Source organism: Mytilus edulis, chromosome 1, assembly GCF_963676685.1.
Source record: "Mytilus edulis chromosome 1, xbMytEdul2.2, whole genome shotgun sequence".
NCBI classification, from domain to species: Eukaryota; Metazoa; Mollusca; class Bivalvia; order Mytilida; family Mytilidae; genus Mytilus; species Mytilus edulis.
Genome location: NC_092344.1, coordinates 71,859,976 through 71,887,770, shown reverse-complemented (window position 1 = coordinate 71,887,770; position 27,795 = coordinate 71,859,976). Strand labels below are relative to the sequence as shown.

General features: G+C 31.4%; 1 protein-coding gene across 17 annotated transcripts in view; it reads right to left on the bottom strand.

Moving 5' to 3' along the window:
• LOC139488930 (multiple PDZ domain protein-like) overlaps nucleotides 1-27,795 on the bottom strand; it is a 160,649-nt gene that overhangs the window by 61,782 nt on the left and 71,072 nt on the right. For 11 of the 17 annotated variants that reach the window (XM_071274941.1, XM_071274963.1, XM_071274914.1 and 8 more), the window contains 5 exons: nucleotides 23,001-23,072; nucleotides 16,590-16,812; nucleotides 15,566-15,767; nucleotides 7,883-7,978; nucleotides 6,770-6,790 (listed from right to left, as the gene is read on the bottom strand). In XM_071274941.1, the coding sequence (XP_071131042.1) occupies nucleotides 6,770-6,790; nucleotides 7,883-7,978; nucleotides 15,566-15,767; nucleotides 16,590-16,812; nucleotides 23,001-23,072 (614 nt within the window). The remainder of the gene's footprint in view (nucleotides 1-6,769; nucleotides 6,791-7,882; nucleotides 7,979-15,565; nucleotides 15,768-16,589; nucleotides 16,813-23,000; nucleotides 23,073-27,795) is intronic. The other 6 variants (XM_071274948.1, XM_071274988.1, XM_071274936.1 and 3 more) reach the window with 1 other exon arrangement.

Here is a 27,795-nt window from a genome sequence, read left to right as displayed (position 1 = left end):
CATTTATAACTTAATTGCATCATGCAGGTGGACGATATGAACATGAAATTGCTGCATCATAATGTGACACCATTGTCTTATATTTCAAGAACAATGGCCTGTTTGGTATCTGAAGAAACATTATTCAGCAGGATCAAAGGGAAACAGTACATATTGCTCAAAAAGCATCAGCGTTCTACACAGGTATTACATTTTGCATCCTGGTAAACAGTGAAATTTGAAATACATTGTACCATCTTGTTTCTTAAGAATTTTAGCATCACCTTCATAGCATAATCTATAAGAAAATTAATTCAAATAGCATAACTTTCAAGACGTATTATCATCACATTATCATGATGCTAAAAGGTACTTGGGAGAACACTGAAGCATTGTAGTTCATTTCGACATATTCCAGTGTGGACCCTCTCAATCCAGGATACCCTTTTTTAGAGCATGGTTGAAATTACTATTGTGATATGGAAGTAACATCACAAATATTAAACTTGTATGATATTGAATGAAGCAAAAATTATTAATAATTGCTTTCAAAATTTCAAATATCACTTTAATACTGTCCAAGAAAATCATAATATGACAATTTTTTGGGGGATAGAGTATAAATGGGACCAAACGTTTTGAAAACAGCATAAACAAATTGGCAATCTTGACTTCTTTCATGCTATTTGATTAATTGAAATAATTTGAAAATGGGAGATGCAGACAAAAATAAATTTCATTGACTGATCATTAATTACTTAACATGCTTAATGTCCACTTATAGTAAGTATTAATATTGTGGGGGAACAAAATTGATGGTCATATAGCATGTTCATAGTACGGTAAATCTAAAAATAATTAAACATGAAAGGTTAAAAGTTGATATATCGAATCCAGTCACACTGTGCTATTGATATCATTTCTTCTCATGAATGTACATTCTTGTAGTAACATTTGTCTTTTTAATATCCGACAAAAATGGTCAAAATATAGACTTTTAAAATCAAATTAAATATCAGTAACAATAATACAAACAATATCAGATTGTGGGTTAGTAATACTTTAGTATTGACTACAAATGGATAAAAATAATTTTACATATATGTTTGAATTTGACTGGCACATGAACAAAAGGATATATGTAATTAAAAAAAACCTAATCTACTGAAAAAGAAGATTGATAGTTACAATAAATCTGACTCCTTGACATATCAAAGCCAAAATCTTTTCTTTTTACACGATTGATAATTAGTGAATTTTTTAAACTTCTACAATTTTTTTCAATTTTCAACTGAACCAAATTTGGGATTTTTAGACTAGAATATAATTTGTGACCAAAATATCTCTTTTGTTGATCTCGTACTGCTGATCTTTTTTGCTGCTTACATTTTCTCTCTAGCTACTATAGATTTTTCCCAAAATGCAAAATATCAAAGGGCAATAACTTATTAAGGAGTCGATCAATGGTTTCTGCTTTATTTGTATTTAAATAGATCTTGTAAAGCTGATAATTTTTGCTTAGAAATTTTACTTCTCTCTATTATACTTTTTCAAAAATATTAAAACCATCTTCCAAAAACAAGTCATCAAAGGGCAATAACTCTTTCAGGAGTCATTCAATGGTTCCATCCATGTTGGCATTTTTGTTAAATCAGGTATTACTGATAATTTTTGCTGATTGCAGCTAGTTCTATCTTTTTATCATATTTTTCCAAAATAAAGAATAAGAAAAAATCATCATTTATAGTCAACTACGTATACGTTCTAATGAAAAAAGAAGTCAACAAATGTTTTTTGTTGAATTGGCCTTTTTGAAGATCTTGTATTGCTCATGGAAAAAAAAGCAAAACTTGGCAGTATCATTCACCTCTAGTTTGGTTGAGATTAGTTCAGTAGTTAATAGACAGCATGACAAGCTTAGTAAGTTTTCAATTTATTAATTTGAATAAAATGAGACTGAAACAATGAATGTAGCTACTGCTTTGGAACACTATTTTGCTTAGGAAATTTTTTGTTCGTCTGCTGATCAAGGTTTGGAATGAGTACTTCATCAACTTGATACGATAGCTGACATTGCAGAATATTGGTTTCCTGAGATTCTGTTATGAATACACATTAATAACGACAATAGAGTCTAAACAATAAAGCCATGAACAAATTATTGGTTGGGGGAGGAAAAAACACTCTTGACCTTTGGTCAATACGACTTTATTCGATTACAGGCAAAGAGAAATGAATCTCTATCTAATTAAGTGAAACACGTTTCCTCTTGGCCTTTATATGGTAAAGTTAATAAATGATACTGCTAGTGACCGTCTGATTAATGGATGTATATGTATGTAGATAAACAATGTATGTTTGAATAAACTGGATTAAAGCCAGATAAATAAAAACAAAAAGTCATTTTTTGTTAATCAATTGGTAAGGAACGGTAAATTACTTTTTTTGGTATAAATTTATAAAGGTCAAATCAATTGAAAGAAACCTACACAGTACGAACAACTGTAAATGTCATCAACCGTACGATCAACATTAGCGTCACAGCATATACTTCTCAAACTTTAAATCTAGTTTTCTTTAGGGTGTTAATGGTAAAATGATGTATTCTTAAGGAGAGATTGACTTCAAACTAATTCTTAACTTTCAAAAACAATCATTAAATTAATTAAAAAGTCATTTTACAATAGTTATTATAAAATTAAGAAATAATTAATGCAAGCTATACTTTATTGTAGTTTTAACATGGGTAGGCATTATATACGTGATTATTTTTGCCTGAGCGAAAGTGACATGGTTAACTCACATACCAAAAATCAGCCTAATATCTGAAGGCGTTTAGAAAACAACTCCGTATAATGGTTTGTTGCAGAATGACGGAATGGCGGAATTTCCGAATTACAGTATTACGGAATTTCAGACATGGGTAAAACTATATGGCACCAACAACTTTGTTGCGGGCCATAAAAATGGTAATTGTCAACATAGAATGAGCGATTTATCTAACTTTATTGCATCATTTTCTTGATTTTTCAAATCTTTAAGTGTATTCAAATTATCTGAATATGCAAGAATTGGAAAGTTGTTTTACCAATGAATATAAAACTTTCAAAATTGATTTGCATTTGTATAACATGTCCATTCAATTATCTTCTCGGAAATTGAAGTTTTGGCTATTCTAACCAGGAAGCCAAATGCATGTATGAATAATTTAAGATTATCCATGTTGCAATGAAACCAGAAAATGATATAACAGGTTGTAAAAAAGTTATATTTCTGTATTTTCATGCTACTGAGACTGTCTTCTATATACTTTACATTAAAAACCTATTTAGTTATCTAAATGCATGAAGAAATTTAAAGAAAATTAAGAAACTTTTGTACATTCTACACATTTGAGTATCTTATATTTCTTTTCAGAGTGGGTATAAATGCAAAAGAAAAACTTTCATATCAGTATATCCATTAACTTGATTTTTAGGAAGTAGTTAAAGTAGGTTAACTTATTCTACCGTAGGATATGATTACATAACATCATTAGTCTAGTTACAACTATGCGTGGGTGTGAGTGTCAGTCAATTTGCATCTCAATTAGAAAGATGCCTTTGAAATCACTGTACAAAATACTGACAAAAAACAAAGTTTGTATTAAATTTCAGTGTTAATCAAACGAAATTCAATTTTGCTTCATAAAATGACAATAAAAGTTAAATCAAATGCATGTCTTATTTCTATATACACTTTGATTTATTGATACAAGGCTTGAAAGTCCTTGCATCAAAGTCTAATAGTAGCTGTTGCATGAAATGAAAAAGCATCCGATTATCGTAAGTGAAACGCAGTACGCCTACAAATTTGTGTAATATCAATTTGGCTTCACAATTCCTAAAGAGCATGCATATGGGAGTCCACGTATCTTGAGAACAGAACTTATCTGACAGAGTTTTGAGCTGTTTTATTTGAGATTGAAGCATGATACCATACCCAAAACATCGCTCAAAGGAGTCCAGAGCCCATAATGTAGTGTCAGGAGCTAAATGATAAAATTAGGATGTCGCTTGTTTAATTCCCAAACAAATCTATTAAATTATATCGTAATTATATAAACAATTATCACTTTTATGATTTTATCACATGGTTTTTCCTAGAACACTGGTTAACAGAAAATTATGATGTGATTTACAACTCCCCCACCAATTTTTAAACTATTAGTTTATATAATAAATCGTACAGATTATATTAGAATAAGATATTGTCATTTTATTCTAATCTACTATTCTTTATTTTGCATAGTATATTTTATCATTATTGATATTACAGGCCTGCTTGAAACTTCTAGTACCAACAATAACAATATGATCAAAATACTTAATTTACAGTCAAATCTAAAGGTCACCTGCATTAAGCCAAATGTGTCTAGTTAGGTCACCATATTCTTGTTCCAATGTAGTATTGACTACGTATTTAAAACCTTAATTCAAAAGTTAACTCTCTTAATGAGTTAGTTTTCTCTGGTTCTGTTGGTGACCTTTCTAGACAAGTTTACCTATACATTCTGTTGTGATGACATTTTAGGGTTCCTCAGATTTTGTGGTAATGATACACATACTTTCAAATTTATTTATTTAAAAATTTTGCAGGCAGAAATTTCATTGGTTGACATTATAATTACCAGAACAGAAAATATAAGGGAGCATTGTAAAATATTCTGTAAGCAAATAAAAATTGTACCTTATTTAAATGTCTACCAATAGTTACCAAGTACTATAACAAATCAGAAAATATAATGTACAATATAGTGTAGTAATTCATGAAGAAAAAAACCCACAGTGTTTGCCTTTATATATAAATATATAAGGCAAAATGATACTTTGAATTTAAAAAATCATAAAAATAAAAGCAAATTTCTAAAAAAAAAAAAAAAAAAAAAAAAAAAAAAAAAAAAAATGATGTGCTAAATACAGAAGCAAAAAACTAATGTTAGAATACAGATTAATGTGATCAAAATCAACTAAAATTCACAACATATCAATAAAAGGCTGGTTGCTTTTTCTATATTTTAAGAATACTGAGAATATATTTGTATTAACAGTACTTTGGAAGTCAATATTAATGGATTCAGAAGAACATAACAGAAAGCAGTATTCACTTCAGTTATTTGACTAACAACCTATCAAACTACAATTAAGTACCTTGCCCTATGTAGTACATGTAGAACATTTTAGCAACAAATCTCTATATTTGAATGCTATATTTTTACGTTTGAATGCTTGAAACAAATAAGTTCATACTATATCCTATTTGATTAATGCTTTTAACAAACACAAGCCCTTTTGCATTGTATTTTGAATTTTTATCTGGTAATGATCTCCATTCACTGTTTATGTAACTATACAAAACATTCTTACATTGGTTTTTTGCTTCTTATACTTTGACAAGTTTCATCTTTACTCAAAGCCTTTCCTTATTAAATACTGTACATATTGTGTGATACATAAACAAAACCAGTCATTGTTCATATATTTCAGAAAGCAAGGTCATGGAAAAAGATAAGTTCATGTGGAATGAGGTCACAAATATATGAAACTAACCAATTATGCCCAATAACCTATTGATTTAAGACACCATGGAAAAAGAGAAGTTCATGTGGAATGACCATAGTATGAACTACTGAAGATGGCATTTACATCAATAAGACAGAAACCAAAACAACATAAAAAATATCTTAAGAAGTCTGGAGGCCAATATACTGTATTAAAAAGAGGCAAGTGTCTGAAGAATATGGCAACCCCTTAAAAAGAATCTTTTACTTTTTAAAAATAAATTGGGAATGTCGCCAATGTTGTGTTCATGGGACACAGATCCATGGACACAGATGGTGCCCCTGCTTGCATAAAATATTATAAAGGGACATAACTCAAGAACAGTAAAAGTTGTGCCACCTAAAGTTGTACTTGAACTGAGTTTTGTGGTAATAAGCATTTGATTGAGGCAAACTAAAGTTAGAGAACAGAACCTCTTTGAATTTTTTCATTTATAAAGGGGCATAACTTTAGAACGTAAAAGTCATGCCACAAAAATTCAAACTTGATCTGTATTATGTGGTAATAAGTATAAGTTTCATAGCATTTGGTTGTGGCAAACTAAAGTAAGAAAAAGGAAAACAATTTTGGAACTAACATACGTATGTACATACGACACACGAACAGACAAGGGTAAAACTTAATGCCCCTCCTTAAGGCAGGGGCATAAAAAACAATTAAATTGACCATGGTGAAGTTTCTAGGGTTCATAAACTATTGACTCTTTTACAACAAATAGTCATTTAAAATCACTAGAAAGGTCAAGCAAGATATTCTGTTTAAACATTGATCCATTCTTTAAGGAAGTCTACAAGACCAGCCGAAGAAAACAATTTGCTGGTAATATTAGTGAAAGAAAAAAAATCTCAGACCTGAGAAAAACAACAGGAAAGTCAATATATTTCATATAACTATTGATGAGACATAATTAACACGTTCCATGGTAATAGACAGGCTGCTATTTTGAAGGTTGCAATGGTAAACAACTAATAACATGTTTATTATACCGTACATTGTATATGGTTGTCTGTTCATTTGACATATCACAACTGCTGCTCTATAACTATTCTTTCAAATTAATCTCAAACTTATTACAAATTTGAAATAATTTTCATCTACCAACCCCTACCCTTCACCTGTATAGCAAACCAGCCAATTACTACTACTGAGAGAGAGAGATAGAGAGTGCACTAAGTCCATGCAGTTCTTACCGATAGTGTTTTGGAAAGATCCTTTATTGAAGCATGAAATTAGGTACATGGTATATACAAATGTGACAAATTATCATTTTTATATATTTGATCAATAGTTACACCTAGTAATTTCAGGTCTACAAGTGCTTCAATTTTCAAAGCTAATGAGTTCACTTTCTCATTCTATTCTGCACATTTTTATTTTTTAAAGGTCATTTACAGAACGTTCTTGCAGAGAATTGTTATTTTAATATATCACTTCAAACCCAAGTTGAATAGAATTTTCTAATTACTTTAATAGAGTAGACATTTATGCACTGGCATCAATGCATTCATTAATTATAATAATAGACAAATGTTCTACAAGTAATAACCTTACAATACTTGTAAAATTGCAGAGTATAAATGAATATTATCTTGAGCTATCTAAACAATTGTTAGGTATTAAAATCAACATTGTTCAAATGAAACAGCTTACTTCTGAGAACTCAACCTGATTTCAACCTGAGCAGTTCTGGTTTTAACATCTGAAATTTGTAAACTGTTCAACAAATCTTAAAATTGAATTGGTAACTTATCAAAGATAGGTAAACCTTAAATGATTTTGTCGTAAATTTTTTCAAGTAGTGACCTCTATGGTAATCAATTAATTTGAAATAAATCATGTTTTCAAGCAAGAAAAAGACAACAATCTTAAAAAAATGTCCCTACTTGATCCTTATTTAGTCACCTAGAATTATATGTAATACTTTCTTTTAAACATGTTGAGTGTTTATAAAGGCTTACTCTGTCAATAGAGAGAGACTCAAAAAGAATTTTTCTACCTATTTCTATTTTTCATTTCTATATAAAATGATGCATATGATCTAACAGCATAAGAAGATATGAACTTTAATGTAAATTTAAAATAAAGGGAAACATAAGTAAATAAGACCTTTCTATTTTTTACCAGCATATATCTGGATGCTTATGTGCTCATTAAAGTGTATGAATTTGTTACAACACACCCTAAAACATGCAAAAATATAGCCTAAGGGCAAGCAGGTCTAAAATATTGGGCGACATTTGAATTGTTTCAACTAAAACTTTGAGCTGTTCTGCATAACAAAAGACAATACAATGTGTACTTACTTTGGAGAAGGCATCATGGTTGGAGGGGGAGGTGACGTGTCATCAACTCTCGAGCTCTTGTAAGCAGCAGCATCTTCACTGGATATGTAGGTAATACTGTGTGTAAGAGAAAAAACAAGGTATAATTTATTTACTAAAAGCCTGTTTTTTTTAAAGCTGATGGCCTATAGGCATGGCAATAATTAATGATTGATTGTTGGTGTTTAACACTTATTTCAGCAATCTGCTATATCATGGGGCCTGAGGTTTTTTAGTGGGGAAAGTGGGAATACTAAAGACGGACCCTTTAAAAAGGCACCTTGCCACAAGCAAACTCACACCTTCAGTGTTGACAGGCTAGTGATCACTGGAGATGATCTACTTAGACCACAGAGGCAATCAAGGCCCTGGTCCTTAATATTTAAAACACAACTTAGTTTGTATAACTGATGAAAATAAATTGTGAATGTGTACATTGGAAACAGATGATGCCCCTGCTTGCATAAAATGTTATAAAGGGACGTAACTCAAGAACTGTAAAAGTGACACTACCCAAATTCATACTTGATCTGAATTTTGTGGTAATTAGTATTGTGTATAAGTTTCATTACAGTAAGTTGATGCAAGTTTAAGTTAGAGAACAGAAACAAACATTTTCAGCAATTTTTCATTCGTAAATAGGCATAACTCTGGAAAGGTATGAAAAAAAAGACGCCACTCAAGTTCAAACTAGATCTGTGTGTTGTGGTAATAAGCATGGTGTGTAAGTTTCATAACATTTGGTTGAGGCAAACTTAAGTTAGAGAACAGAAACTAATTTTGGAGTGTACAGACGTAATGGATGTACGGATGGACAAGGGTAAAATTTATGCCCCTCTGCTATGAAAGGATCAAAATAAGAATTCATAGAATTAACCCAAATTTTTTAAATTACTAAAAACAATGAACTTTTTATGTAGGCTGAAGTCTACAATTAAGCATCCATTAAAAGATATTTCACATCATTGCTTTAATTTGCCATGTACTTTTACTTTTAAATTAAACATACATTTAAGATAAGAGTTGACATTAGATTGGGCATCAGACAGCACAATTTGTGATGTTTCAGATAATATATCAGGTCGCTAATTGCTTTAATGCAAGAAACTTGTTTGGTTCATAACAAAAGATCCTTGTATATATATTGTTACTATTACTGTACAATATATTCTATACAAGGTTTATCACTTGTTCATTTGTTTTGATCAACAACACAATTACAAATTGATCAGAAACATAAAAGTGCATTTTATTATAATTAAAGACAAAATTTTCATTAAATAGAATGAACTTTTCCTCATGAAATTGTTAAAAGTTTCAGATGAATGTACTCCATTGTTTTTGAGTCTTTTACGAGAGGTTTATCACTGGAAAGTGTTGTTTGTTGGTTTTTTTCAAATGTTTTGATCAACAACAAGATTATCAGAATCCTAAAAGTGCATCATAACTGTGGGAAAAAAAATAAGTCATAATTTTCTTTCAATGAAAAAGCTATGCATTCTTAAATAATTAAGTGTCAGGTCAATGTATTCCATTGACTGTTTGAGACCGCTATGAGAGATTTATGACTGGGAAGTTTATTTTTCTAAAAAAAATCTTTGTTTTGATCAACAACACGTTTATCAGAATTCTAAAAGTGCATCTTCTCATCAAAACTATAGGAGAAAAAATACGTCATAATTTTCGTTAAATGGAATGAGCTTTGCATTGTAAAGTAGTTACAAGTTTCAGATCAATGTATTCCATTGGCTGTTAAGATTAGCAATGAGACCGCTATGAGAGGTTTATGACTAGAAGTTTATTTTTCTAAAAAAATCTTTGTTTTGTTCAACAACACAATTATTGGAATAGTAAAAGTGCATCCTTTCATCAAAAGTATGGATAAACAAGAAAAAATGCCATAATTTTCGTTAAACGGAATTAATTTCCACTGCAAAATTGTTTAAGTTTTTGAAACAATGTTTTCGATTGGTTGATTATGAGAACAATGAGACATTAAGAGGATTGTTACCCGAACCAAGAGACTTTCAATATGATAGTCTAAAAGCTTTTCATTTAGAGCATGCAACACAGAAAAAATCAATACTCCAAAAGCCGAACAAATGATACAGAATAAACTATATTGTCTCTTTAATTTTCTTTTGTTTATCGCCTGTATTTCTTTAATATTATTCTGTATACTGGCATTGTTGGCCTAAAATTTATGACTACTACAAGTTCAGGCAATTCTATTACCATTTAATGCTAAGAAGAAATTGAGGTAGTCAATTATTTGCATTAAATGTCATATATTGATAGAAGTTTGACCTTAAGTGACAAGGCTGTTCCATAGGCCTTCCTGATAAGTTAACAACAACCCAAAGTATTGATTTTGTCTCCGAGATTCAACACAAATGTCTTTTAGTAAAATGATCCAATCAGTGACTCTTGTTTTTCGTGTGAGTGACTACATTTAATCTATAGATCACTATTTCTTTTATGTATTGGGAAGTAAATCTTTGTACAGTTCCATAAACTTCAAAAAATAATTCTGTAATTATTCATTGGCTCTGTCTAGTCAGAAGAAAAATACAATTTCTGCTGGACTGAGTGGAGCTAAAACGTTATCCTTTATATGTGACAGTTAGTGGATATGAATGTCTGTTGACTCTGATGTGCTGACCTTTTGCTAAAATATAATCCCTCATATGTGTCAGACAGTCCTTTACATACATATATATAAATATATGTTGACCAATAGCTTAATAGAAAAATCAATGTTAAAACATTAGTTTCGTATGTAAACTAGCAGCTCCGTTGTTCAAAGATTTTTTTACATTTGTAAATTTGTAAACTCAAACAATGGATCTCATATAAGAATTTGACTTTATCTAGGCATCACAATAATTGAAGAATTATTATCAATAATAAATGCAGGTTTAGTCACAAATTACTCTCAAAATAAATTATATGTCTATTGTCGGGGGAAGGTCTTTTTTTTTTACTCAACCTTTCTTTATGATAGACTAACCAAGCCTAAAAAGGAAGGTTGAAACATGGAAGACCAAGATTACAAATTCTGTTGGTTTGGGCTATTGAATAGTGTAGTTTGATCAAAAGCATGCATTAAAGTACTAATACATTGAAAATCAATTTATCTAGCATCAATAATATTTAAATGTCTAATATAAAAAAAACTTTCATAAAATTCATTAACATCCAAAACAAATGAAAGAATGAGAGGTCTTTCAAATTATGTCCAGAATGACATATAGATAGACAAATTTAACCTTAATTTTCAAAGGGCACTTACTCTGTTTCAAAATTGAATTTATCAAGTAATACTAATTTTCTAACTTATTGACTTATATATTGGTAATCTCAACATCATCTTGCCTGCATCATGCCAATGGCATATATACATTGTATATATAAAGCAAAACAAAAATATGTATACCTCACCCTGTGTCAGATCAAGAGAGGGAGGCCTTCACAGGGTTTGGACCCCTTTTCTTTTAATGATCAATGCTTTTAAATGGGGATATATTGTTAGAACACTCCGCCCTTTTATCCTGGGTGGGAACCCTCACTTTTAAAAATTGCTGGATCTGACCCTGCCACCTATCAGAAAAGTATCTATCAACATCTCTTTTAAAACAAAACAGTTTAAGCAATTTTCTAAATAACACAATGACCTGATTTGGTTTCTATCATAATCAAAACAATATCACACTAACAGAAATCTATACACTTAATGATCATAAACAAGACAAACATTCACTGCCTGATACGATTCTAATGAAAACCCAAGGGCAAGAATAATTTCCTCCGTCTCTGATTGCAAATGGGATGTATGTCTCCGTCTTCATGTCAATAAGGTACTTATATAACCTCTTGTATTAATGACAGAATAACACTCCATATAAACACTACTTACGAAGAAATAATTACATTTCTTCTTAACAACTCTCTGTCACACAAATGATGGATATAATTTCCTATGTTAGATTTCAGATTTTTTAAGGGGATTAAAATATTTTCTGGATTCTGGAATTTCGAATTGAAGATATGATAGTACTTATTAACCTAACATTAAGCAACAGTTTTCTATGTTAGATATGATTTTTGTTTAAGGGGATTAAAAACAAATCTGGATTCTTGAATCTATTGTTTCAAATTGAATATATGCTAGTACATATAAACCTAATCTGGAGACACAAAAACAGACTGCTTTTTCTTGTTTGTTATCTATTTGTGGAGTTAAGTCATTACTTTTTTCAAGAATTTGTTCATCATTAACACATTCACAGCTTGCAACAAGCAACAATTGTTTATCCTAAAGTCAATGTAGTAAACATTAAAATTTCCTTTTTTGGGCATTGGGTTCAATCCATGGTCATTTATCAAACCATTGACATTAGACATTGACATGCTGCTTCTATACTAAGCATGATTTGTAATCCTGGGTCTTTTTATCAAAATTCTGATATGAATGACAAATTTTAAATTTTTGATTAACTTCTTGCTCATATTCATTCAGAGTTGATAGAAGTAATTGCAACAGCTGATAGTGTCATGTACCTCTTCCAATTGTTCACTTTCCTTTTTGTTATTCACTTTAGGGACGACATCAAAAGATCGATGTAGGATAAAAAACTTAAATCAAATAGTTTGGGGGTGGGGTGGGGGGTGAACATTGCTGCAAGTTTTGTTAATCTAAAATCGACTTTACATATATCCCTATTGGTCAATCAATTTAATTTTTCCCGAATTAAGTTAAGAGGGGGGGGGGGGGGGGTCAGTGAAAAAACTATGTGAATTAAGTATTTTATCCTTCATTAAACTTTTGATGTCGTCCCTTAATGTGTAGTTTATTGATTGATTGATGCTTGTTTAATTTCTAGAAGCATATATTTCATGCACTTTTAGGACAGGACAAAATTGAGAATAGAAATGGGGTATGTGTCAAAGAAACAACAACCCAACCAAAAAGCAGAAAACAGCCCAAGGCCACCAATGGGCCTTCAACACAGCAAGAAAATCCTGCACCTCAAGGGGGGCTTCATCTGAAATGAATAGACCATAATATGCAAGGTAGACTATCACTGAATAATCAGGGAACCAGTATATTATATAGGGGCAGATATCTTCCTTGCAAATAAGTCATTGAAAAATCAAAACACAGTACCAGTTTTCAGCGGCTCAGCTCGCCAGGAGTTCGTTAGCTACATCCCTTTCCCTTTAAGATTAAACTTAGTAACTTGGCTAATATCAAATCTTAATAAAGAGGCCCTTATAATGATGGCCCTGACTTGAACATTAGTTGTCTTTCGTAACTTACCTAATATCAAATCTTAATAAAGAGGCCCTTCTAATGGTCCGAGAACACAATTAATTCGTAGTGCATTTCTTTTAGAACATAAATGAAAATAAAAAAAATCCCACCTGCGCTTTCTCAAAGAAACTTTTACAGTGTGTTGTACTACTTTTGGGACAAATTATATCAAATTTATAGAAAACTTCATCGCCTCTAACTCAAAATATGGACAATTTTATGTTTAGGGCGTCTTGAAATCTTTTGACAGCTTCCGAAGTGCTCATTTTCAACCTTTTTCAGCTGGACCAAATCACTACTTTCCTTTAAAATTCTGGACCCAAATTTTTTTACAGTGTAATTTCATCCCCCTCCTTGCAATTTGAGGCATTGAACATGGAGAAATAAATTTGGAAGGGGTATAAAAATTAATGGCAAGTAACCAACCCTCAACACTAGGGACTATATTTGTGGACAACGAAAATCAAGGGACGACAATGGTGATCTCGGACCTAATAGGGTAGAAAGAGTTGACAAATCTTAAAAAAACTTGGTATGAACAAAGTTTAATGTATTATAACACTGCTTACAAAGTTTCATGTCAATAGGATGTATATTGTAGACATTAAATTAAGTTCTATACTCATCTTTGCGTGTAAAATTTTGACGTTAAAATTGAAAAATTTCAACTATCAACATTTGGGGCTTTGAAAATTAAAATATTGCAAAAAAATACTTTTTAAATGCCTTAATATATAACTTATCATGTACTAAAAGCAATAGAGTACTCATTTGATTTATCAGACTTGGCATAATTATTCAAAAGTCAAATTTATATGAGCCTGTCCCTAAAAATTTAGGTTTTTCAATGAAGGGGAGCCTTACATGAAGATGTAATATTTTCCAGCAATTTTAAATTTGTGAAGCTTTTTGGTTATAAATAATCCTTACATATGTATTTAAAGTACTTTAAATGGAAAGAAAAGTTACAAATAACATATCATATTAGTTTAAAAGGGTCTTAGGCCAAGTAAGACTGGAAAAAATTTAGGGTCAATTTAGGCCTTGCCACATATTTACATTAAAAAGTGCATGTTGAGGCTATAAGAAATAAAAATTTGTGTCTTTTTTATCATTTCTATACTCATGTGACATGATACAACAAATCTGAACACAAAAAGACTCTTGCAATTAACTTTTCTTACAAGCAGTATGGGCTGAAACAAAGATTTTTGCCTTTTTAGGGAAAAACTTGCATGCAATTTATTCTCAACAGGCTTATATTTAAACCACTTGCTATCCTACAGAAGAAAAGAAATATATTATGTGAAATGAAACAGGTACAATAGACATTGTAAAGTGCATTTGATACAAATTTAGTGAGGTCTCTAATATGGACATCAAATTTTATATACCAAGTTCCCCACTATTGACTGCATCCGAACAAGGCGTTAGACAAGGGTCATTTATACAACACATTTTATCTGAGATAAATTTCTTTTCTGTAGATTCAGAGTTCATAAATAAGTAAAAGAAGCAGATAAAGGCATAGAAACACAAATATTGACACATTAAAACCTGTCAGATAGAAAGTCAGGATGCCATTTATGCATCAATATTGAAAAAGTTATAAAATGCCTATTTTGACAATAAAATGCCAAAATTGGTCGTTTTTGCAGAAATTCTATAAAATAAAAGTTTAAATCCTTTAGTTTCATGCTATTTGACAAGTTGACACCATCAAATCATTAAGGGAAGTTGCCAGAGTACAAATTCTATATTTACAGATTTCACCTCTTAGGTCCGAGAACACAATTAATTCGTAGTGCATTTCTTTTAGAACATAAATGAAAATAAAAAAAATCCCACCTGCGCTTTCTCAAAGAAACTTTTACAGTGTGTTGTACTACTTTTGGGACAAATTATATCAAATTTATAGAAAACTTCATCGCCTCTAACTCAAAATATGGACAATTTTATGTTTAGGGCGTCTTGAAATCTTTTGACAGCTTCCGAAGTGCTCATTTTCAACCTTTTTCAGCTGGACCAAATCACTACTTTCCTTTAAAATTCTGGACCCAAATTTTTTTACAGTGTAATTTCATCCCCCTCCTTGCAATTTGAGGCATTGAACATGGAGAAATAAATTTGGAAGGGGTATAAAAATTAATGGCAAGTAACCAACCCTCAACACTAGGGACTATATTTGTGGACAACGAAAATCAAGGGACGACAATGGTGATCTCGGACCTAATGATGGGCCTGACTTAAACATTAGTTGTCTTTCGTAACTTACCTAATATCCAATCCTAATAAAGAGGCCCTTCTAATGATGGCCCTGACTTGAACATTAGTTGTCTTTCGTAACTTACCTAATATCAAATCCTAATAAAGAGGCCCTTCTAATGATGGCCCTGACTTGAGCATTAGTAATCTTTCTGGTACTCTCGTTGTTAACGTTTACAATATAATCTCCAACTTTAATTCTCCCATCTTTCCCTACAGCACTATTTGTGGCAATGGATTTTACATGGCATCCATTTATTCCTTTATCTGTAGATTCAACTGTAAGACCTAATTAAAAAGAAAAAGTTCATTACAATTTAATTTGAATAAATTGTTGACACAGAGATATGTCTCACTAGCTACAGATGAGACACAAATATATCCTTGCTTTATTAGGGTGGAATATAAAAGGTGAACATGATAACTAAGCTAAATTAGTATACATATATGAAAAAATAAGGAGATTTGATATGAGTGCCAATGAGACAACTCTCCATCCAAGTCACAGTTTGTTAAACTATTATAGGTACTGGTACGGTCTTTCTGTGGTGAGACTGTTATAGTTACTTGAACATTTGGTATTACAATATTTCACAATTTGTACTATTAGAGCTTTGAAAACAATTCAAATTTTTGTTGACCAAACATGAAATTGAGATGGTGCTTTTGTTTTTTATATATTTTTAAATGTTAAGTGCTTAGAGTAATTGTTGTTATCGTCCTTCCCTACGCCAATATCACCCTGCTTTGTCACTCTGTAATTCTTGTATCAAGGCTTCAAAAGGAAACCCGGCCTTATCAGTGATGTCACAATGCGAGAGGAGACGTTATCAAGCGTAAGACTGTCTTAGGAATAGGGAAAAGACCAGTAATAGAACGATAAACAGATGATCTTCGTATAAATATCGTAAAATATCAGCTGCTCGACATAATGTAAAACATTTTAGCTCGTTTGCTGCGCTCACTCGCCAAAAAGGTTCACATCGTGGCTCGTGTCTGATATTTTACGATATCAATGTGTAGAAAACCCGATAATCTATACTTATTATATAATGCGCTCTATAAATATTGTATTTATTATTTATTATAGATGAATTTTTGTCAACTTACCTAATTGATCATTTCCTTTTCTGATTTTGATTTGTTTTTCTAATGATACAGGTAATGAATCAGCTCCCCCTGACAGTGTTCTCATGAGACTTGGCGAGGAAATCGGTGATCTTCCCGGAGACAATGATGATGACGGAGAAGCTTGTTTAAGGTCACTTGTGATTGGCTGAGGAGAGGAATGTGGTATAGGTATAGAACCTGCTGCATCGGCTTGGTCTGGACTCTGAAAAATAGAATTTTACTTTTGAGATAGAAAAATGTATTACCTCCCCTTCATACTGTTTCAACAGAGGACAATGACACTTAAAAAATAATCTCCAACTTGACGTTGTTAACTTTGAAATGTAAAATCACACAGTAATATAGCTATCATGTCAAGTATTTTAACATTCAAATGCAAACTTTAGGACAATTTGCATAGAAAAAATTCCCTACATGTAGAAATAGCACAGTATGATTGTATATGTTGGCAGACAATCACCCTCACACTCTCCCTCTCCAAAAAAAAAAATTCTAATAAAGACTACTAAAATCAAGATTGTGGATGATGTTTGATTATATAAGTTCAAATCAGTCAAAGCCTTATGACTTCATTTAACGAACTCTAAGACATCCTGGTTGCAGGGCTGTAAGAATTTCTTGCCTTGACAAACATTTATAATTAAAAATATGTCTCCATGCACATGAAGTGGGAGAGACATACGCAATCCTTTAGACAACCTAACAATGCATAAGAACCTGTTGAATTTGACTAGACCAAGAAATTCATTGATCCTACTTCCACTTCAAACTCTCCAGAAAAAAATCAACGTTAAGTTTCAAAGTTCATTTGTACTTTATGAGCTATTATTTAATCTTGCCAATGCATTTTCAAATCAATTTTGAATCTGTAAGGTTTCTAATGAAACAACTCTAGAGAATTACATTTTGTAATTTTGTTATCTACAACACTCAACATTGTGTTAAAAAAAGTCAAGTACAGCATTAAGCACTCGCAAGCATACTTTTATCCTTGGGAGGCTAGTTAATATGTCTGACACATTTTATGGACACTGGGTCACTAGAGACAAAAACTAAAAAAAAAAAGATTTTGAAAGTCAGACTTATTCTCAACAGAGATAATTGTGAAAAAACAGAAAATTAAATTTTAAATCTGTCCTGACATGCTACAACTGCAGAAAATAAGATTAGAAATAAGTGCATGACACAAAATGTTTTTACAATGTTCTTTTTTTTTATTGGATTGCTGTAGAATTTTTTTGGGCCATAAAAAGTCTTCCTAAATTATGATATTTTTTTTTTTAGTTTAAACATTTATTTATAGTGGATTTGGGAAACTAGTTATTACAACTTATATTCATCCATTTCCACTTTGTGGGTGCAAGTGCTGCCTTTTAGCTGCATTAGCCTGGTCTATTTCGAAATCTACAAGGGTGTCTTTTACATGCAAGAGATATTGCTCTCTCCAACAAGAGTCAACAATAGAGAGCCGTGGTGTAGTGGTTAGTGCATCGGACTACTAACACAAAGGTTCCTGGTTCGATTCCCGTCTGGGATGAAAATTTCAGGAACTGAATTTTCGGCTCTCCCTTGACACCATTTGCGAGTATGGTCTCGAGGAAAAGATGATAGTCCGTCGGAAGGGGACGATAAATGGCTGACCCGTGTTAAGAGAGAGCCATATCTCTTGCACGTTAAAGACACCCTTGTAGATTTCGAAAAAGAGCAGGCTAATGCCGCTACAAGGCAGCACTCGCACCTGCAAAGTGGAAAGGGATTAATATAAGTTTCAAAACTTGTTTCCCAATCCACTATAAATAAATATGTTTAAACTAACAAGAGTCAGCCATTTATCGTCCCTTTCCAATGGACTAGCATCATTTCTCAAGATCATACTGGCAAATGGTGTCAAGGGAGAGCCGAAAAATTTTAAAGTCCCTGAAATTTTCTCCCCAAAACAGGGAATCGAAACTAGGAACCTTTGTGTTTGTAGTCTGATGTGGTAACCACTACAACACAGCTCTCCTATTTTTTTTTAAAATTTGGGAGGTTTAGCAAACATTCTTTTCCATTTTCAAACTTTTCCTCCAGTATCATACAAAACTTCAAAATGCACATCTCTTTTTCTATAACATAACAATTTTTGATTCATCAATGAGACTCTTAAACAAGTTGGACTGAATATGAGAGATGAAAAACAGTTTTATCAAAAACCAAAGGAATAAATCTTGACCATCATACTATTTAACAAACACAATAATTTGTTTTGATCTGTTAAACACAATGTACGATGAGCTGCAAAAAATATATTTAAATGCCATGTACAATAAGCTTAAAAATTTCTTAACAGCATCTGATTTTAACTGGATGGCTGCACATGCCAGATGAAGCTAATTTGTTTAGCAAAATATAGTGTGAATACATAAAACATAACAAGTATTTTTTTAATATCCAAAAGCGTGTTGAAAGTTTCATTCTTATTCATTTATATATATACACATAAGGATATGTGGAATAATTGCCAATGAGACATCTATTCACTAGAGACTCAAGGAGGAGGATGTAAAACACTTTAGATATCTGCATGCCCTTCAACAATGAGCAAAACCTATGCCATATGCAAATAAGAGTCAAAAGATCAGTCCTATCCCTTAACTTATATTTGCTGGTTGTTGACTATATATTTATAAACATATATATGTATTTGAATTCTCAATAAATCTATTAACATCCATGCACAGTGTGGTTTTCAAAAAAAAACCTCACTTGAAGTATCAACAATTTTTTTGTTATATGGGGCTACTTTGTGTTGGGCAGCTTTGATATTGATATTAACTAAAATATGATAAACACAAACAACTACTATTCTGTGTACAAATAATCAAACAAAGACACTGAAGCATTCAAGATCAATACCACAGGGACATTTATCATTAGTGAATTTATAAGGGACTAATTTCATATGAAAATGAATAACAATGGCAATTTTGTCTACAAAGCTTGGAAACTTTTCATCATAACTGCATCTATCCGAATCAATGTATCTGATTTTCCGGCCAATCAAACCCCACATTAACGAGTTGATGTTCTGGAAGTTGACATCTTGACAGCCGTCCTTTGTTGCGGTAAAACGATGTCAACATCAAAACTGCATTTTATTAAACAGAATGTCGATAGCAGACACAGATTCAATCCAACAAGTCCATCTTCCGCCAATAACTAATGGATAAGGACAAAAATCAATAAAGTGTAGATAACTCTGTTTTAATCAGACTGATCTCATCACATTAATTAATTAGACATATTACAGGCAATACTTTTTAAATCAAGATAGCTGTCAACTCTTATTGCTTAAGGTTCAAGGACATCAACCAATACATTATACGCTAATCAAATGACATTACTAAATTATTAGAAGCTCTGCTCTTTTATTTACTGTTCTAGGAAAATACCCTTGACCTATCAATTTAGTAACTGGAAAAATAACTAGAGTAAGAAATGATCAGGAAAATTTAATTATTGCAAAAGTTCAGACAATGCTAATTTGTACAATATAATGGACAAGAAATACAACCTATTAGTGCTAATGTTAAAGCTCTCTTGAGTGTCATTTGTCAAGTTATTGCAGCTTAATTAACCTTAATGGTTAAATTGAAGCCATTGTTCTGCAGACCACATCAGGTTATGTACCACTGTAATAGCATATCCGTGTAACACAGATGACAACGGATATGTTCCAAATGTCATAGCCACAATTCCAACCTATTTCCTTGTTCTAAACAAGGAGTTGTCTATTCAAATCCTTGTTCTAGATAACGACCAATAGGTAACAAAATGATTGATATTTAAAGTTTTGTTGGTTTTGTGTTTATAAATCTTTGAAGTGTTTTGACCACCGTTATTTGACTGTTTATTTTTAATCTTTTGTTCAAAGACTAACCAAATGCTCCGCAGGGTGCAGCTTTATACGACCGCAGAGGTCGAACCCTGAACAGTTGGGACAAGTATGGACACAACATTTAAGCTTAATACAGCTCTGAATTTGGATTGTGATTAAATAGTTGACACAACATAGGTTTCTGACACAGAATGAATGTGGTCTAAAAACTTAAACTTAAAAACTTAAAAATTTTAAATTGGACATTTACCTATTATGGTCCAATATCCAAAATCTAAATACATGGTTAGATTCAGCATATCATAGAACCCCAAGAATTCAATTTTTGATGAAATCAAATAATGTTCAATTTTAGACCCTTTAGACCTCAATGTGGACCAATTTGATAACCGGGTCCAAAAATTAAAAATCTAAATACATGGTTAGATTCAGCATATTGAAGAACCCCATATATTCAATTTTTGTTGAAATCAAACAAAGTTTAATTTTTTACCCTTTGGACCTTAATGTAGACCAATTTGAAAACGGGACAATACTGTGCAATTGAATATTTCTTGCTATTGCGCAAAACTGAGTAATTGAAAATTTCTTGCTATTGCGCAATATTGTGCAATTAGATATTTCTTGCTATTGCGCAATACTGTGCAATTGAAGATTTCTTGCTATTGTGGAATACTGTGCAATTGAAAATTTCTTGCTATTGCACAATACTTAATATTATTAACCAACTTGAAAACTGGGCCCATAATCAAAAATCTAAGTACATGTTTAGATTCAGCATATCAAAGAACCCCAAGAATTCAATTTTTGTTAAAATCAAGCTAAGTTTCATTTTGGACCCTTTGGACCTTAATGCAGACCAATTTGAAAACAGGACCAAAAATTAAGAATCTGAATACACGGTTAGATTTGGCATATCAAAGAACCCCAATAATTCATTTTTTGATGAATTCAAACAAAGTTTAATTTTGGACCCTTTTGGACCCTAATTCCTTGGGACCAAAATTCCCAAAATCAATCCAAACCTTCCTTTTGTGGTCATAAACCTTGTGTTAAACTTCATAGATTTCTATTTTAAACTCATACTAAAGTTATTGTGCAAAAACCAAGAAAAATGCTTATTTGGGACCTGTTTTTGGCCCCTAAACTGTAGGGACTAAAACTCCCAAAATCAATTCCAACCTTCCTTTTGTGTTCATAGACCTTATGTTATAGATTTCTGTTTACTTATACTAAAGTTATTGTGCAAAAACCTAGAAAAATGCTTATTTGGGCCCTTTTTGGCCCCTAATTCTTAAACTGTTGGGACCAAAACACCCAAAATCATTCCCAACCTTCCTTTTATGGGCATAAACCTTGTGTTTAAATTTCATAGATTTCTATTTACTTTTACTAAAGTTAGAGTGTAAAATCCAAATGTCTTCGGACGACGACGACAACGACGACGACGAAGACGACGACGACGCCAACTTGATACCAATATACGACCAAAAAAATTTCCAATAATTTTTGCAGTCGTAATGCAGTCTGACATTTACATGGTTTCTGATTTCCTCATTGGGACATTATCCACTACTCAATATAATATGTAACCCGACTGTGTGTCGTCAAAATGGCTACAGCATTTTAGTAGTTCTTGATAAAAGGTAATCCTAGTGTCAAGACTAACGTTATAATACAATTATATGGTGATATTAACGGGATGATCATAAATCTGTATTTGTTAAATACATGCAGCCTTAAGTCAAATTTATACAATAATATGAGAAACTTCTTGCCATGACAGAGTAATCTAAAATTGATAAAATGAGCAACCATAAGGAAAATATCAAATGCCAACTATCTCTTAAATCATGACCATCTGAAAACTATTTGTCTTGGAGCATGAACACATCAATAAGGGTCATCATGAAACAAAAATACTGTGGATTCATTATATTTGTTGCATTTCAGCCTCCATGGGGGAAATCCCCCGCAAATAGTGATAGTTGGCAGGTATGAATAGATATCCCTGAAATTATATTATTTACATCCCTAAAATGATTTTTAGACACCCTTTATCCCAAAATCTAAAGAAGTTCCTGAGTCCCAGAAACGCAAAGATTACCAAAACATTATTCAAAAGAACAAATTTTTCCCATTCTGAAATATTTGTCTTCACAGTTATAATACAGCGAAATTGTTTTTGAATGGGGTGTTAATTTTAAGGAATATGTGTTGCATAAATTGTTGTCATAAGTCAGTAACTCAATACATGAAGTAATCATTGTATTTTCCTTTAGTCAAACAAACAAAAATAAGAAGTCAAATCTAGTTTTCGGACAATATAGTTTAGAGAACAATCTACTTTTTATTGCATTAATGAAAACACGAAGAACTTTAACTCTTCTTTTTTTCAGCAAGTCCATCAGAGTTATTTCCCCTGCTATCCAGTTCTCCAATGTAAGGGACATAACTCAAAACAAATTCTTCAATGATATTACATGATGCATTCTGTAATTATAAATACCTACCCCAATGGAATTATTGACCATATTGTTGTCTAGAGGAGGTGGTGAGGAAACTGGCAAAGGTGGAGGTGCTTCCTGGAAAAGAGGAAGTTAAATATTACAGATGTGAAAATCTTAGAATTTCAAAATGGTTGGTTCACTGTGTTAAAGATTGAGACTCATTAAAAGGGGAATTAAACTGCAGCAAATTTGGTATGAATCATTGTGAAAACCATACCAATTTGAAAACCTGTTTGATCTGTTACAGCTATTACATTAATGCTAGCAAGACAAATCTTTGTTTGGCTTGCTTGCTTTGCTTGTATCAATGTTTGCTCAAGCATAGCAATTAAGATAGGCGGGGCTTCAGATTGTACACATCATACTTAAATTTTATTGGACGAAGAACCAAATAGCTATTCGAACACACCGGCCTACTCTGATATTGTGATTCATTATACATAGGTATTTCATTTGACCCATATATTTCATCTTTTAGTACTGTGCTTTTTTTATGTTATAAAGTCAACCTGTAGCTTTGCTATATGAAAATGATAGAATCTGAAGCGAGATGATGTATCAAATATTCTTGCTTTGTACGTTTTCAAGACAAAATATTCACCTCAAACACACCCTAAAATAAGAAGGTGCACTCGATATTCTAATAAAAGGGATAAATTAAGTAGGGAGAAATGACTTAATTCATCCCTTTTATTTATTAAGGAGGCTCAAGGGTATAAAAATTTCAGAAAAAAAATGAACATTTGTTTTTCATTTCAAATTTTATTTGTTACCTTTTGTAGTTGTTACTTATTATATGGTACAAAAATCATTCAAAACAAACAATTCATGTTGGCCCCAGATGACTTTTAAAATGTATACATCATTGAAAAAGTTCCAAATTATCTCCCTTTGGTGGAAAAATGCCATTTTTTGACTTTAAAATTGAAATATCTTTTTCAACTCATCGGTGACCTATATTTTTTAATATAATTTCAATATGAGCTGTACTTAAACTAAATTATTGTAAAATTTGAGCGATTTCTGTAATAAATTTCTTTAATTTTTTTTTATATTACCTTTATTTCTCCTATTACTTCAACAGAAAAAAATCACCTTTACAAAAATGAATGCTTCTTTCGAAGATAGATTGTGAGTTCAAATGAACGGTGATCCCACTTTTTTATTTTATTTTTCTATTAACTATAAGATAAAGTTCATTTATAGAAAAATATAGAGAAATCCTATATAAATGATTTAGACCTGCGAACCCCCTTAAGTCCATTGTAATTGAATATTGCGCACTTTGGATTAATTTTTGCTTGTAAACCTTCAAACTGATTATTTTTATTATGTTGGATGAAGAAAATTCATAACCTTCGATTTTTTTTTAAATTACGACGGACGGAGAACATTTCTACGGAAGCGTATTAGCGCCACACATTTTTTTTTTTATTTTTCTTCCTATGTTTGCGTTTTGCGTTAAACGCAAAGGTAAAATGTTTGCGTTATAACGCAAATGTTTGCGTTATAACGCAAAGGTTAACGCCAACCTTTTGCGTTGTAACGCAAACATTTGTTTTATCTTATTTCTTATTTAAGATTCAAAGGAAACAGTAGTTATTAATGGAGGTGGCTGTATATATTAAAATTTATCACCTTTGTAGTCATTGCAAAGTAAAATGCTTGAATAATTTGATCATATCAATGACTAATAATGAGCAGAATAATATAAGAAGGTGTGGTATGAGTGCCAATTAGAAAACTCCCCGTCTAAGTCCTTATTCGTAAAAGTAAACCATCATAGGCCGAATTACGGTCTTCAACACGGAGCATTGGCTCACACAAAACAACAAACTATAAAGGTCCCCAAAAACGATATCCATGTTACTACTAGTATATATATTACAAAGAAAATTGAGTAAATTGAGGTTTATTATACCTAAGAAAAAAATCAACCCTGCTAATATAGCTATAACCGAATATAAATATACTTCCAAAGTACGTAAGCTCTCGTTTGAGAAATGTGTAAAGTAGGTTAGATTCCAATAAGCTATCCTTTGGCAATAAATGTATAGAATGAAGATGTTTTATTAATAAAATATGTTCTCTCTATTCACATTGCTACCCAAGCATCTTAAAAATACTACATTATATTGAAATGAAAATTCAATGACTTTCTATCAAAGAATCTTGATCATATTCTGAGATTTAAAAAATAATGTTTCCTTATTAATAATTCATTTTAAAGCAGAAAGATCATTTTGTCTATTTGACTTGGAGGTTTCACAATTGTATGACATTATTTTTTATCTTTCAATTTAAATATGACTATATACTAAACTATATCTATTTTCTTGTTAAATTCTATACTTTTCTGATGCACAAATCAGTCTTAATTTATGTATAATTGCACTTCAAGTATTCCATTACTCCTATGCATATTTATTATAATGATTTGGCCTTGTATGTATGTTTCTTTTTTTATCTACTAGTAAATCACATCCGAAATGAATGACTGACAGACATATATACAAAACTTAATGAATAATTGAAATCAAAATGTTTGCGTTATAACGCAAAGGTTTGCGTTATGCGTGTAACGCAAAGGTTTATGCGTTATGCGTTATGCGTATAACGCAAACATAGGAAGAAAAATTAAAAAAAAAATGTGTAGCGCTAATACGCTTCCGTACATTTCAATCTATAAGTTCAGTTATTTCCATGTCTGTCCTTCAAATATGTGACTCAAGAAAAAAAATACAAAAAATGGTTACAATCGTAACTAAAAGAGAAAATCGAGTGCACCTTCTTATGTTAGTGTGTGTTTGAGATGAATTATTTGTCTTGAAAACGTACAAATCAATACATCATCTCGCTTCAGATTCTATCATTTTTATATAGCAAAGCTACAGGTTGACTTTATAACATAAAACAATCACAGTACTAAAAGATGAGATATATATGTCAAATGAAATACCTATGCAATGAATCACAAAATCAGAGTAGGTGTGTTCGAATAGCTATTTTGTTTTACTACAAGTACTTGACGGCAGTCTTTTAAGATGGATGATGAAAATGCATATCTTCGAGGAAAAAAAATGCATTTTTTTGGCTCCCATTTCTACTATTGCACTTTATATTTGTCATCCTATTTAGTGTCCTTAACCTCAAACATAACTTCCAATAAAATTAAGGTATGATGTAAACAAGCTGAAGCTCCGCCTATCTTAATTGACATGCTTGAGCAAACATTGATACAAGCAAAGCAAGCAAGCCAAACAAAGATTTGTCTTGCTAGCATTAATGTAAAAGCTGTAAATAATCTTGAAACATAAGAACTAGATCATTTGAAATTTGGTCTCCATGAGTAGTACTTTTTTTCTGAAATATTTATTTATAAATCACAAAGTTGAGGTAACTTTTCATCATTAATGAAATGTTAACTGATTGTTTAACTGATTCACATCTTACATAGTAAATCTTTATTGGACTGAAAAAGGAACAAAATTCATATTACAATGGACCAATTCAAGAAAATAACTTTTTAAATTATAATGTGGAGTATAGGCATTCTTGTAAATTAAGTGACAATACCATAATGGAAAATCATTTCCTTCATGATCTAATTTTAGACTTAATAAAGTAGAGACTTGTTGTAGATCCATGAAGTTGAAGCTTCATACAGACATGTTGCCATCATCATAAATGTAGATTTGGCTAATTTTTCAAGTTATTTTGAACTTATTGTGCAGAAAATACATATGTTAAATGCAGAACTTTGCAGGGTGAAGTCAAACTGACTAAAAATCTGATCTGTATTATGCTGAGTTCAAACGTAGTTTGAATTCGATTCACAATAACTAATTTGAATTAGTCCTTACGTCTATTTTAATTCAAATTACAATGCGTGTCAAATTCGCTTTACTGTCCAAACGACGTTAACATTTAATTCGTATTAACAAAAACATATTTCTAATTCGAATTGGGTAATTCGAATTAGCCAATTCGAATGAATTTGAATTAAAAAAGAAGAGTGTGTGAACGCAGTTAGCGAATTCAATTCGCATTCGATTCGAATTAAATGTCCGTGTGAACAAGGCATTATTTGAAACTGCAGTGATTCGTACAAAATATCTTGTCTAATTGTGTATGGTTATGGATTCCATTATACTCTCCATATTTCTGTTAAACTGATTATGCTATTAAATATTTAAGATAATTATTAAGCAAAGCTATTTCATCTTACTTTTCTTTTTTAAATTTATTTATCTAAGTAAATGCTAGATAAAAGTGAAATATACTTCAACATGAAAACAGTCATTTTTTTATGATAAAATTGAGAATGGAAATGGGGAATGTGCCAAAGAGACAACAACCCGACCATAGAAAAAAAAAACCAGCAGAAGGTCTGATGTATGATATATACAGATTCATCTATGGTGCATGTAAATCTATTGTGTGTACACCTGATTACCCACTAAATCTCAGCAACACTTCTACATATAACTTTACCACTTCTACACATGTATATAATTATAAATTTCAAGATATACCTTTTCATGCTTTGTAAGCTAAACTGTTGGATAAATGGTGATATAACATGCTAAAATAAATTTAAGAAGAACATGTCCATGGGACAACGATGGCAAAGATCCCAATGATTGTGATTATGAAAGAGCCAATGTTCAATTTCAAACATATTGACATTTTATTTTCTTTGAAACTTAATAAAGGGACATAACTCAAGAACAGTCCAAGTGAGCCACTAAAACTCAAACTTGATTTGAGTTTGGTGGTAATATGCATTTTAAATCAG